General features: G+C 39.3%; 1 protein-coding gene across 2 annotated transcripts in view; it reads left to right on the top strand.

The window, feature by feature from the left end:
• Positions 1 to 11296, top strand: part of LOC106959700 (protein crumbs homolog 1-like) — a 34974-nt gene extending 23678 nt beyond the window's left edge. For both annotated transcript variants that reach the window (XM_015052449.1, XM_015052450.1), the window contains 7 exons: positions 334 to 1287; positions 2234 to 2772; positions 3202 to 3367; positions 3533 to 4394; positions 5114 to 5218; positions 5592 to 5718; positions 6924 to 11296. In XM_015052449.1, the coding sequence (XP_014907935.1) occupies positions 334 to 1287; positions 2234 to 2772; positions 3202 to 3367; positions 3533 to 4394; positions 5114 to 5218; positions 5592 to 5718; positions 6924 to 7145 (2975 nt within the window). In that variant the 3' untranslated portion in view covers positions 7146 to 11296. The remainder of the gene's footprint in view (positions 1 to 333; positions 1288 to 2233; positions 2773 to 3201; positions 3368 to 3532; positions 4395 to 5113; positions 5219 to 5591; positions 5719 to 6923) is intronic.
• Positions 11297 to 13624: the final 2328 nt, after the last annotated feature.

Here is a 13624-nt window from a genome sequence, read left to right as displayed (position 1 = left end):
TGGTTTTTTGGTACTTTAGGTAGGGTTTTCTTTGTTAGGCTGGGGGTTTTTTTAAAAAAAAAAAAAAAAAAAAAAAAAAGATTTAATTGGATTACTAATCCTAGTAATGTCTATCATTTCATTTCCTCATATTCATATTATTTGGACAATGGATGCCTTACACTAACCAGAACTGCCTGATTATCTGTATTTGTCTATGGTAATTGACTTCCTAGACACAATATTGTTGTTGATTTGTAGTTAGACTTTACAGTTTTACCTAAAGATACCCTGTTAATGCTTCTCAATGAGATTTTTATGAGCAACATTAACATTAGTGCTTTCTTCATTAAGGTGTTCTCTGCGAGGTTGACATCAATGAGTGTGACAGCAATCCCTGCCAGAATGGAGCCACGTGTGAAGATGCTGCCAACTCCTACAGGTGTCACTGCCCCACGACAGAGCGGGATCAGGAACCCTGGGGGGGGCGTGACTGTGACGTGAAGCTGCTCGGCTGCCAGCAGCACCAGTGTCAGCATGGGGCAACTTGCCTCCCCATATTAAACGTTGCCGGAGGTCACAGTTACATCTGCATGTGCTCCCCTGGCTGGGGCGGAGAACGCTGCAACACCCTAACCACCTTCTCCTTCAACATAGAGGGCTATGTTCTCATGCAGCTGCCTGTTTTCAGGAACAAGACGAAACGAGAGGCTGCCGAAAAAATCCAAGCACTCCACATGCAGCTTCGTTTCAGGAGTACTCTACCCAACATGCTGCTGTACTACCGGGGCACCATGGAGCATTTCCTCTCCCTGGAGCTTGTTGACGGCACTCTGCAGGCTACGCTGAGCTCAGGGAAGGTACTGAAGGTAGTTTACCCCATCCCAGTCAATGATGGAGAATGGCATCAGGTGACTGTAACCATGAATGATGGGTTGGTTATGACTGTGACAGGTCCTAGTTGTAAGGAAGAATGCCAAGTGAGGAATGAAGGTCACAACCATCTGATTTTCCTCCAGCCTAGATTTTTCCAACAGCTCTATATAGGAGGAATACCTCGGAATTACTCTTCTCACTTATCCAATGGGAAGGGGTTCATTGGCTGTATGGAAGACCTTAAAGTTGACCACACACTGCTGCTACCTCAGGACCTCATCAGGGAGGAAAACAAGGGCTTGGAACTCGGATGTTCCAAAAGGGACTGGTGCTCTGAGGGCGTCTGCTTGGAGCGAGGGCAGTGTGTGGACATGTGGGTTCATGCAAACTGTGTGTGTCATCGGCCATATTATGGCAGCCGCTGTGAAAAAGGTAATAGTTCACATATTTACAAAGACTTGTTTTGTTAATGAAAATAATGTGTATGGTTTGTTGGATGACTTATCTGTAGTTAAAATAGTGAGTATTTGTCAGATGTTTGTACACAAAGGCAGACGTGTGAAATGACACAAGTATCTGCATGGATCATTTTTCTTTTACTTAAAGCTTTTCTCAGTTAAATTTAAAGTGACATTGATTGGTGCCTTTTACTTCCTAATGACCCAGATTCCTTTACTGTTCTAAAGTTATATACAGTTTCAGACAGAAATTTACAAACACTCATCATTGCCATTCTGATTTCTTTTATTTAAACAATTTGTTTGACTCTTTGTGATTCCTGAATTGTTGACCATGAACACCAGGATGTTTTATGCTTTCAAACCAAACTATTTTCTGTTTCTACTATATAATTATTCACACCAGAGCCAGTTTTTGAATGGTTATAGCTTTAAGACATGGCTGCCAAATATCTAGTCATAATTCTTTTCAGAATCTTGTTGATGGCTGCAAAAAAACATGTGGCTGTGGCATAACCTCCTAAAGGATTTTAACTATTGAGGATGTATATATTTGAACCTCTATGTAAAATTTTGAACTTATTTGGGATGGAAATATCCAGAATATTGTCAAATTCTTGTTTCTTTAAATCATTACAGTTGTATGCTGTGTGATCTTTCCATCCTGAAACAGACATTCATATGTGTAACTGGAAACCCAGAATTATGGTCACATTCCTGATCATAACAACTGGATGTAAAGCTCTGTCTGAAACTGTACAATGCGAACTGTGGAACCTTTTAGGTGTTTTACTTGTCCAATTTATATATGTGGCCATTTTGCCATTATTTTAATAATATAAATAATAAATAATTTATAAATAATAAATAATAATTTAAATAATATAGTTGCACTTTTCTCTTTTCCACTCCCAACTCAGAATACCAGTCATGGACCTTTGGCCATGAGAACACCAGCAGCTACTCTTCTGTCAACATTTCAAACAGCCATGGAGAAAACTTCACCATTTCCTTTTTAATGCGTTCCCTAAAACACAGCGGCCTGCTCCTGCAGTTCCACCGAGAGGGAAAGTCCTATCTGACGGTCTATCTGAAGGAAAGCACTGTTGCCATCTACAGTCCTCACACAACTCTGCTGTCTGAGGCTAAGCAAGTCACTGATGGAAAGAATCATTTAGTGACCATAAAGATTATCAATGGCCATGTGGTTTTTCCTAAAGCGGGGAACCACCGTGCCTTAGGCAACCTGAGCGTAGAAGCAGGAGATGTGGCATTTGTTGGAGGGCTCCCTGCAGGCAGGAACATGAATGCCTGGGGTGGGAACTTCAAGGGCTGCCTTCAGGACATCCGGCTAGATGACAAACAAATGAGTTTTGGGGATCATCTGGAGGGTTTGGAGCCTTACCAATCCACCATGGTGAATGTGCTTCAAGGCTGTCGCAGTGACAACACATGCAAGGTAAAAGAGAAGTAAAGCTATCCATTTTAAAGGCTAACTAAACTCCACAACAAACAGTGGATGAACAACAGTGGAGAAGTTTTATTTAATATTACTTTATTATATGACTCACATGTTAATTCCTGATTGTTCCCTTCTTTTTATGGTTGAGTACAGATGCAGATACAAACACTGATTCTCCACCTGCTATTTAAGTTGGAATCTTGTGCTTTGTAATGTGTGTATGGCCCTTTACACTTTTTAAGATAAAGGGCCTAGAAAAACCCTTTTGACTCAGTATGTTACATTTCATTTTACCCTAACTGTGTTTGAATGTGGTGTCCGTTGATCTGAAAGTTCACCCTTGCACAGCTTTTATTGAGGTAGGTTCAACAGGTGAGAGATTCTACTGCTGATCATTTAATCCCTCAATCTGTGTTCTGTTCACAGGATAACCACTGTTTAAATAACGGACAATGTCAGGTCACTTGGAATGACTTCATGTGTGTGTGCCCCAGTAACTTCTCCGGCCGGCTGTGTGAAACCCGCTTGTGGTGCATTGAGAAGCCATGTTTTGAGGGAGCAATCTGTGTGGGTCTAACAGATGGCTACGAATGTGAGGAGCGATAGTTTTCTCATGTTACCTATTAAATCAACCATGTTGTCGTAAAAACACAACATGGCTGATTTTATTAATACATTTATTTGGAACACATTTGCAAAGATCTTTTTTGAAAGAAACTGCGAACTGACTTGCTACCAACATGTGATTTTCTTACAGGTTTAACAGAAGCTGTTTTTCAGCACAATTCTCTTCAGTTTGTTGCCAATGGCTCCCTGCTGAACCCTGTGACCAACATCACCATGACCATACGGACACGGGATAAAAATGGGATCTTGTTGCGTTCTCAAGGCAGAGAAGAGGTTTTTTGTTTGGGTTTATTAAATTCTAGCCTGCTGGTCAAGCTGGACAGTGGGCCAGGTGAAGAACTGCTGGCCTTTATGAGTGACAGGATCATTGCAGACGGGGCATGGCACCAGATCCAGTTCAGTATGGTCAACCCTCTCTTTTCAGTGTCTCGTTGGCAACTCACAGTGGATGGGCAGAAAGCTGGTGGCAGCTTTGGGGTTGGAAGATATCTCAACTTCATGAATAACAGCAACGTTTGGCTGGCAGAAAACTACACTGGTTGTTTGCGGGAAGTGAGAATAGGTGGTGTCTACCTGCCTCTTCAAAAGGTACCAGATGCCCCTCAGCGAAGCCGGTTCTCCATGATCAGTGGACTTCAGCCAATCATTGGATGTCAAGGTGCACCAGTTTGTGATTCCCAGCCCTGCCTTAACCAGGGACTCTGTCAGGACCAGTTTAATGAGTTTAACTGCAGCTGTAGCCCTGGATGGGAAGGCAACCTGTGTGAGAAGGAGATAAACGAGTGCTCTTCAGATCCCTGTGTCTATGGTTCCTGCACAGACCTCATGGCAGATTACCAGTGTACATGTGATCCTGGATATGATGGGATGAACTGCCAGAACGAAGTGGATAACTGCCTGGAGTTCAGCTGTGTTAACGGAGGAGTCTGTGAAGAAATTGCTGGTACTCATACATGTTCATGTCCTCCTGGGTACAAGGGCACACGCTGCCAGTGAGTGCACTGTTTAATGTAACATTTAGAGATATCTGCATATTGACTCAGTTAGTGGTTAAAAAAAAAAAAAAAAAAAAAAAAAAAAATCCACTGTTACATTCTGTATCCTGCATGTAGATGTTGTACTAGCCATACAACAGCCACAGGAAAATGAGTTGCTCTACAAATTCTTTATATCTCATTTAATTTTACTTTTTCACAGTTTGGGCTACTGGCTTATTGTTGTTTTATCATGTTTGAAATTGAGAAATATGTAAACACATGTGAAAGAAACATGTACACATGCAGCTAAATACTATTAGCCTTCTTGAGCTATAAAATAGAACTATGGCACTACATCACTACACTTGCTAACTGTCACTTTATTAGGTATACCCCAGACAAGGTTAAAGCAACTTTAGCCTGCCGAACTACTATGACTGCCCAGCCTTGATTTGTGGATGCTAGAATACCATCAGACATTTGTGTGCTGGATAGCATGTTAGAACAATTAGCCACTCTGAATCATCCATTAATATGAAGTTTTAGTGTTCATACTATAGAATGTCCATGATGTACTATGATGAACTGGTGATCTATTTACAAACTACAAGTGATTGTAGTTTCCATTATTTTTTGATATCATCCAACAAATTTGTTGGTGAAAAAAAAATTGTGTTTTTATATTTACTAAGGTGTCATTGGAAATAAATTGTGCATTTGTATATTTCTAATAGATGGCGTTTCCCTCCAGTAGCTTGTGATGAAAGCAAAGATTGTCTCAATGGTGGAGTCTGCATAGGAGGCAACTGCACCTGCAAACCTGGATACACCGGCGTCAGGTAAGACCTTCAGACTAGAACTGCGCCACCACTCACCACTTCGCACAGTGTGTTTCTGATATATGCCCGTTTAAGGAGCGTGTGTATCATATATTCGATCCATTGTGGGGACCATTTTTCTGACACATTGTGGAGACTCACTGCTCCTTGTGGGCCGAAGCCTGGTCCCCACAAAGGGAAATGCTGTTTTTAGGTTAAGGGTTAGATTTAGCTTTTGGTAAGGGTTAGGCTGTAGAAATGAATGGAAGTCAGTGGAAAATCTCCACAAAGATAGCATGGCAAGCAAAAAAGTATGTGTGTGAGTGTGCGTGTTTGCGTGTGTGATAGCCTCCAAACTGTCAGCATTTTAGAAAAACCTTCTGATGTGTTTCAGGTGCGAGACGGAAATAGATGAATGTGAATCCAGTCCGTGTCAAAATGGAGCCACCTGTCTGAACCGACTCAACCACTTCCAGTGTGTTTGTGTCCCAGGCTTCAGTGGCAAACTGTGTGAGAGCAATGTAAGTTGGACGCATTCTGTAAGCTGAGTCACTTTCATTCATGTTCAGAGACTGAAGTTTAAAATTTTGACATACCCGGCTAAGGATGATGCCTAATGTTGCTTTGAATAAAGGTCTTGTTTAAAGTCACAATGCCTCAACCTCCAGGGAGTGCAGAGTTATGAAACTCTAACACTGCTTCCTTTTCAAAACAAAGTATTGTAAGATGGTTCTATAAACATTATAAATGCACATCATAACATTATAAATACTTGAAAAGTGTGTTGTGTTCAGTTGTTGTGTTCTTGGTAAAATGTTTGGACAGAGTACCTTGAATCCATCCTGAATTCTGAACCCATTCTTTCACCTGTTTGTAGTGGGACCATGTCCTTGAATAGGTGAATCGTTAATGTGTTCGTAATGTCACTCCTTTGCTTGCTTTTGCAGTCATATGCAGTGCCTTGAGAAAATGCCTGTTTAAGTGATGACTGGCTGTTTGACTTAACTGATCCACTAGCACTACTGGTGCCCAAGGTCAAAGCCGACGGCCATGATAGGAAAAATTATAGGTATACCAACATATGTTTTCTGCTGAGATGGGGGCTTACCATAGCGACAGAGACTCTCATAGCTATAATGTAACAGACTGTTATGCTACCTGGCTGGCTAGCTAGCGAGCTTTTCCTTGTGTGGCATTTGGTTGAGTTGTTCTATGCAGCACGTCTAGCTGCAAACAATATTGTACAAATTGCTGCTTGTTGAAGTGTTACAGTGGTTTTCTCTGCAATGCTGCAGCATGGCGGTACATGCAAACGGGTCCTGTGTGCTGAAAGGCCTTTCAGTCAGTGCAGAAGTCTTTACTTCACAATAAACATCTAAAGCCAGACTGCACTTTGGAAATCCACACAAGGACAAAAACATTCATTTTTAGGGACACGTTCTGTGGTCTGATGACACTAAAGTCATGACTAAAATCATAATGACTGTAAATAGTTATTATGAACTGTTTGCATTTGGAGGAAAAGCAGGTATCGCCTGAACTGGAAAATTAACAAAATCAGCTCGAATTGTGTAACAAAGCTATTCTTGCTATTCTGATCGAAACATTGCTTGGCTAGGATAAACTTTCATAAACACTTAATAATTAAAACTGCCACCTGCAGATGAAAGCTAGAGCTGAAATTATTTTAACTAGTTCTAAATATTACTCTGTGCTGTTCTTGCAGAAAGGAGAGCATAAGGAACGAGTTCCCTGGCTGGCAGTCACCATCCCCCTGACCACCCTGTGTGTGCTCTTAGCCATCCTGACTGTTTTTTTCCTGATCATGACAGCAAGGAAGAAGCGGCAGTCGGAGGGTACATACAGCCCCAGCTCTCAGGAGGTGGCCGGTGCCAGGCTGGAAATGGGCAGTGTGCTCAAAGTGCCACCAGAGGAGAGGCTGATCTAAAGCCTTATGTTACCACCTCGCTATCTTGCATCCAAAGGATGCATATCAAGCCCAGGAATATATTTAGCAGTATCATACTGCTTTAACAAAAAATAAGAGACAGTGGAAGATGTCATAACTGCCTGGAGTAACTAGTGACACTGGATTCGTCATTAAATGGTTAACAAAGGAAAAACCTTTTTCTGCTAATTCCAACAATGATAAAGAAGAATAAGGAATGCGGCTGTTGAGGGGAAATAAGTTTCTCCATATATTTTACATAATGTGAAATTTGCACAACAGTCTATTTAACTGACACGTCCTGGCAGCTGTTTAGACAAGCAAAATCATTTGAACTATTTTCTTGTCCCTGGTCAACTCATCCTTCTTTTCTTCTGCATTTTTTTTCAGATGAGATATTTTGCCTAAAGCTTTGAGGATAAAATCATTCTGTGTGAATGATTTTATAGTTCACATGGTAGAATTTTGCCTCACAATTGAAATATCTTTCTAAGCCTGGTGGACGTCCATCTAGGCTTGGAAAGACAAAGTCTTACTGCTGCATGTAGGGATGTCCCAATCATTTAAGATCAGGTATCAGCCCAGTTCCCATCTGGTTAAAATAAACACTGCAAATACTTTGTGATGCTCTAACACAGGTTAACAATGTGAAACAAAGTGCTATAATGTTGTGACAACTTGGAAATGTAAAGCTATATATTCGTACATCTAAATAATCTACAGATGCATTGAAGACACATGCATCTGTCTTCAATAAACTCAATTCCATGGAGTGTGTTGCTGGATTGGTTGGCTAACATTAGCATCCTTGGTCACCATTATCACTCTATAAATTAGCTCACAGTGCATTTTGTTGCAGTTTCAGTTGATAGAGAGAATTCAGAATGTACTTCTCCTGCTTCAGAAACTGCAGACAGGTGTTTCTGTCTCCTGCACTGAAACTTTTCTGAACTTAGCACACAAAGCAGATCACATGACACAAAAATGGGCAAAAAGCATGAAAAAATATTCAGATTCTAAGCATAACCTCCCCCAAAATTACGCAGAAACCATAATACAGCTTTAAGAGACATGCTCAAGAAAATCTGCAATGATAATCAAAAAAGTTACTATGCAGAATGCAACTAAGGCAAAATGACAAGCAAACAAAAAGCAAAAGGTACACTGAACATGTCAAAATGTGATCAGGATCCTGAGATAATACCTGGGATTGGACTGGGACATCCTGAGCTGTGTTATTTATTTAGTAAACACTGTAGAGTTCAATAGGCTAACCGTGCTACCTATTATTCTTTTTCTACTTACTTTGAGTATTTGTCCTCATTTTTGTGTTTTGGATTGTATGTGTGTCTAAACTGCTCAAGTTGAAGTCACTGAACCTTTTTCTATATTTTCATGCGTATATTTGAAGTATTTATTTAAAAATGTGGTTGCTGTGGTCAGAAAAAGCTCAAAAAGGGGATTTAAGTTTAATCAAATCATAGTTGTGTACGTTTGTGTGTTCAGCAATTTGAGACGCGAACATTATTCATGATGACTTCGTAATAGGGAAACAACTGGCATGGCCAGAGAAGAAAATATATCACTGTTAATTAGACAGAAAATACTGTTATTAATTCCAAATAGGCTGATTTTGTAGGGAAAATAATCTACTTTAATAAAGAATACTTGTGGTGTGATAATGCCATGACGAAGTACACCACATTACTACATGTAATGACAGTGGAAAAATTCTGTGAAACTTGAAGATTTTCAAGCTACACTTTGAAGCGTGCCTCTGAAAAAACGATCTATTTGAAGAACCAGACAGCCTTCCACTGCATGAGAGGAATGTGATCAGGACGCTGTTACAAAACACAGAGCTGAGAAAAGGCAGCAGGGTAAGGGGTCCAGCAGGGCTCAGTCTTAGTTTTAATCTTTCTTACAGTGAACAGAAGCCTGGGAAACCTGGGTTTGGAGAACCAGCTAGGAATATGATCAATGTCAAAATATGCTGGAGACTGAACAAATATTTTATTTGGTATTTTTGCACCTTGTCACTTTGAAATCTAACAGATGATTTATGCATCATTGCTTTGATCCAATCCATAAAAATACAACAAGAAAAACAACTTCAGAAGTAGCTTGTGGGTTATTAAAAATACAGCAGGAAGATATCCTGCTTCAGTCAATGGGAGGTTCGTTGAACTTTCATCTTACAAGGACTTAAAATTGTAGCAAAACTTTGGCTGGTGAATTGGTTGAAAAATGCGTGAAAAGCTAAACTATTCTATTAAAAAGAGATGTAATGTATTTCCTAATACTACTGTATTAGGAAATACTTTAGATGTTGAGACCTGGTATTAATCTGGTCCAGCTCATAGCACAGAGGACAAACTGACCGCTACCTCCTCCAGGTCATATACTGACTACTTATTAATACTTTACATTTCTAAAAAAAAAAGAAAAAAAAAAACAGCATTTGACAGGCATTGTATTAGTACAAGATGAATTATATTAGCTACTTGGTAATATTAAGAAATGATTTCAACATGCTCCTGTAGGTCTCTGTACCCAGAAAAACCCAAAAACTTGCTTGCCTTTTTCTTCTGTTCTCTGGTGCTGCTAATTTCTCAAAATCATTCAGAGTTGCTTTTGAAATACTGAAAGTTGCTTATTTGAAAGTCAGTCTAACACACTACCCTCATCTTATGTTATGAATAATTAGTTTCTGCAGAAGAAATTCCTTATATAATGATGGAAAAACAAAAGGCAGAATTATGTGTGATGGGATGAAGTAAGAGCAGCACTGTGGCTGGTGAACCCAGGTGTTAACAAATCAACCTAAATGCATTGGACATTGTTTTATCATACAAATGTCTAGTTTTTGAAGTTGTTAATGTAAATGGTGTTTTACGTGAATTAAATGTGACATAAGATGATTGCATATGGGAGTAGTTTCAGACAGAATGAAGCAAAATGCCAAAAATCTGGTTAAAAAAAGAAAATGCTGTTGAATCTAAACATGAAAGGATGTGTGTTTTTTTACATTTCCTGTTCAAGCCATCTTCTCTTGCAAAAGGGAAGATGGTTGGAATTGAGGTGTTTGATGTATTTTTTATGTCTAGATGATTTCTTGCTACAAAGTAAATATGTATTCATGTAATATATGTACAGCCAGGCCAAACTGTATTTTGCTGTTGAGTTTTTTTCTCTATCACTCAGTTTCTTTTTAACATTGCTAAGAATGTTGCTGAGAAGAACATTGCTGAGCATCTATAATTTCCATAATCTATGGTTGCATATTAGTTTTTAGAGTTGCAGCTTAACTGTGGAAAATCATCAGGAGGTGTTGCATCTTAACTGGATCAGGTAAACAGCAATCAGAAGCCAGAAAGGAAATACAGAGAAACAAACTTCAAATTAATATTAATGTCAAATTATGAGAGTAATTTGCTATTTATTACTGACATAAATCTGTGTTGGCTTATTTTGCAAAAAGTAATTGTTGGGCTAATTTTATCAAGTGAACTAATGTCTGCAAATCTCATTCCTATACTGATGAAATAACATTATAAAATTTGAAAATAGAAAAACATATATGTTCATGGTGCAACAATGATATGTGCCTTGATGTTTTTTCTGAATCCAAGAAACTGATGTGTCCCATGATGCTGTATGGATCCTCTGTGTTCAGATTGACTGGCAGACTGAGGCGCGCTTAGCACTCCTCAGATCTTACAATATTGACATGTTATTATGCACTATTATTCAAAAGATAAAAGCATGTATTTTCAGAATGGTTGTGATCATGCACTGAATCATTTAAACTTGTAATATGCTCAGCTTCGGTAAAAATGCAGTTTCTATGAAACGGTTCCTATTAGTTTCACTTTTATGCGACACAGGAAATAGTAGCTCCCTGAAGCTGTGCAGCAAGAGCCTCCAGGTTCACTGATTTTAACTTAGCCTACATGTGTCAGCGTTTCTTTGGCTTTGACTTTGTATGTGTTGATCTGATGTCATGCCCATTGTGTTCAAAGATGTCCTTCTGGAAGACAACTCTTCATATGCACTGACTGAACCTGTCTTTATGAAGATGCATACGTTTAACATTGATAGTTTCTATATGTTTTATGTTTGTGTAAATAGAAAAATATGGTTGTCAAGCACATATGTGTGTTTTTATTTGTGTTTTCACAGCTAAAGTAAAAAAACAAAAACAAAAAAAACAGCGAATTTAACAAGTATTAATGCTTTTATCTTATGCAATTGTAAAAATGTCACATTTTTAGGTTAGTCAAACATTTCTTGTTTTCTGTCCATAAAAGGACAGAAAACAAGAAAACAGCACACAATGCTTCTGTGCCTTAAGCATTCTGGGAATACACCAGATAGAGAGGACGAAGCTGTTACTCCACAAGAAAAAGAAAGGGGAATTCAGGACTTGTGGACTTTTGATAATGAATAACATCATCAGAATGAACATTATCCAGAAACATAGATCTCAGAATTTCTTCAATTTTGGAGGCAGAGTTAGACCGGTAAGTTAGAACATGGCGGTTGACAAAGTTCTGTCAGAAGGAACGGGCCAAACCTTCAGGATTTAACTGTGAGACGCTTGTTGAAGGACCCAAAATATGTGACCTAAGTCAGACACATTAAGGGGGAAATTCTACCAAATAATATGGAAACATATGGAAACTTATTTATCTGAAGAAAGGTAAAGCAATTGTCTTACAATTGTTGCATGTAACAAATAGCAATGATTTTAGTGAAGCTAATGGATAGGGGAGGAAATGTACTGCATGAAGCTTTAAAGTGAAGCAGTCCTGCCTTCAGATTGGTGGAACATGGCACCCGACTTCATGTCAGCATTCCAGACTCCTCCACTCCCACGTAACTGGTTACGGGAGGATGATGGTGATGCTTGACCTATTAGATGGACTATCAGTAGCCAATCCAAAACCAACAGACACTCTGAATGGGAGTCTCAGATGCACAAAGGAATGCACTTTTATATTAACTGGGTAGGACAGAAATAGGATGTGGTGTGGTAGAGAGGATGTGTTTTGAGAAGAACACAGTGGGAAAAAAAGAGGAAAACTTATAACGGTGTCAAGAGTGCATCTAATTCTCAACTTAACTCTGTAAGTGTTGGAACAGTGAGTCCAATTTTGTTTGGGTGTATATCTGGTATCCTTTCTTTTAATCAAACTTTACCCTGCCAACCACTGAGATAAAAATGTATTTTTTCCTATCAGTCAATCCAAATTTTTTCCTGAATATTTGGCTCATCTGTACTTTTGGGTAAAACATCAGATGGTCGTCTTCCTTTGGGAGTTTTACAACTAGAGCTTTAACTGACAAACATTATCCTTCAGTGGTTGGATTGATGGTTTTCAGGAGGCTGCACTTCTGCTTTGGAGTGATAGATGGTTACGGTTGCACAGCGGTGCATCTAACCCTAACTATAATATAATATCATTAACTATAATATAATTTAATGTAGTTTTAACTTAATTAAAATTAGAAGTGGCAGTTCGTACTCTCAGGGTCTAGAAATATTTGCAAGCACATGAACACAGATGAAAAATTCACAAACAGAAGAAGGTCAGAATGTTTTTGGGAAGAAGATGTTTAAAAATATTAGCATCAGACAAGGGGAAATAGTAATAATAATTTATAATAATAAAAACTTGTATTTGAAGAAAGAAAGGTACCCTTTGATAGGTTTAATTTTAGGAAATTGTGATAAAGACCCCTCTAGCAAAAAATATATAACATCCCTATCTTTCCCTAAGATCATCTCTGGAAAAAGTCAGAATATGCTTTTTGCCTTACATAAGAGGAATCTTTGTTACACTGCTTTTCCATTTCCAATACTTGGATCCAGCCTTCTATTTAAATGTTACGTAATGTTGCTGACAGGCAGACAGCCTGCCCCCCAACCACCAATCACTGCCATAGCTCTGCTGGTGAAAGAGAGTTCATGCGGTTTACAATTTCCGCCACACCAAAATGTCCACTCTGGGTCACATGGCTTCATAAAATTCCATATACAGAAACTGTGCTTTACAAATAAATGTAAATATTGTCTCTGGCTCCCAGAAAGTAGAGAATGAAGCATCTTCCCACCCTCCGCCCCTCACTCTACCTGACTGGGTAGCTGGCTGGCAAGTGACAAGACTGACAGACGTGCTATGTTGGTGGATTAGCATCAAGATGGCGGGGAGTGCAGTTTCCTGGTGGTGTCAGCCATCATGATACCAGCTACAGGTCTAATGAGGGAGACTGCCGCCTCGGCATTCCGTCCCCAGTGTCAGGAATTGGATGACAAATCAGCAGCGCATCACAGGCACACCACAAATGATATGTTGACAAATGCAGATATTTCACTTTTAATTGACACTAAGAGACAGAGATGATCCGGCTGCCAGGGCTTCTGAGGAGACAAGGACAAGACAAGATGGGAGGAAGAGAGAAGGAGAAGTGGGGGA

This window comes from Poecilia latipinna, unplaced genomic scaffold (assembly GCF_001443285.1).
Source record: "Poecilia latipinna isolate Pla-1442-1.1 unplaced genomic scaffold, P_latipinna-1.0 Scaffold1110, whole genome shotgun sequence".
NCBI classification, from domain to species: Eukaryota; Metazoa; Chordata; class Actinopteri; order Cyprinodontiformes; family Poeciliidae; genus Poecilia; species Poecilia latipinna.
The sequence above is the reverse complement of the archived record's forward strand: the minus strand, read 5'-3'. Positions and strand labels throughout refer to the sequence as shown.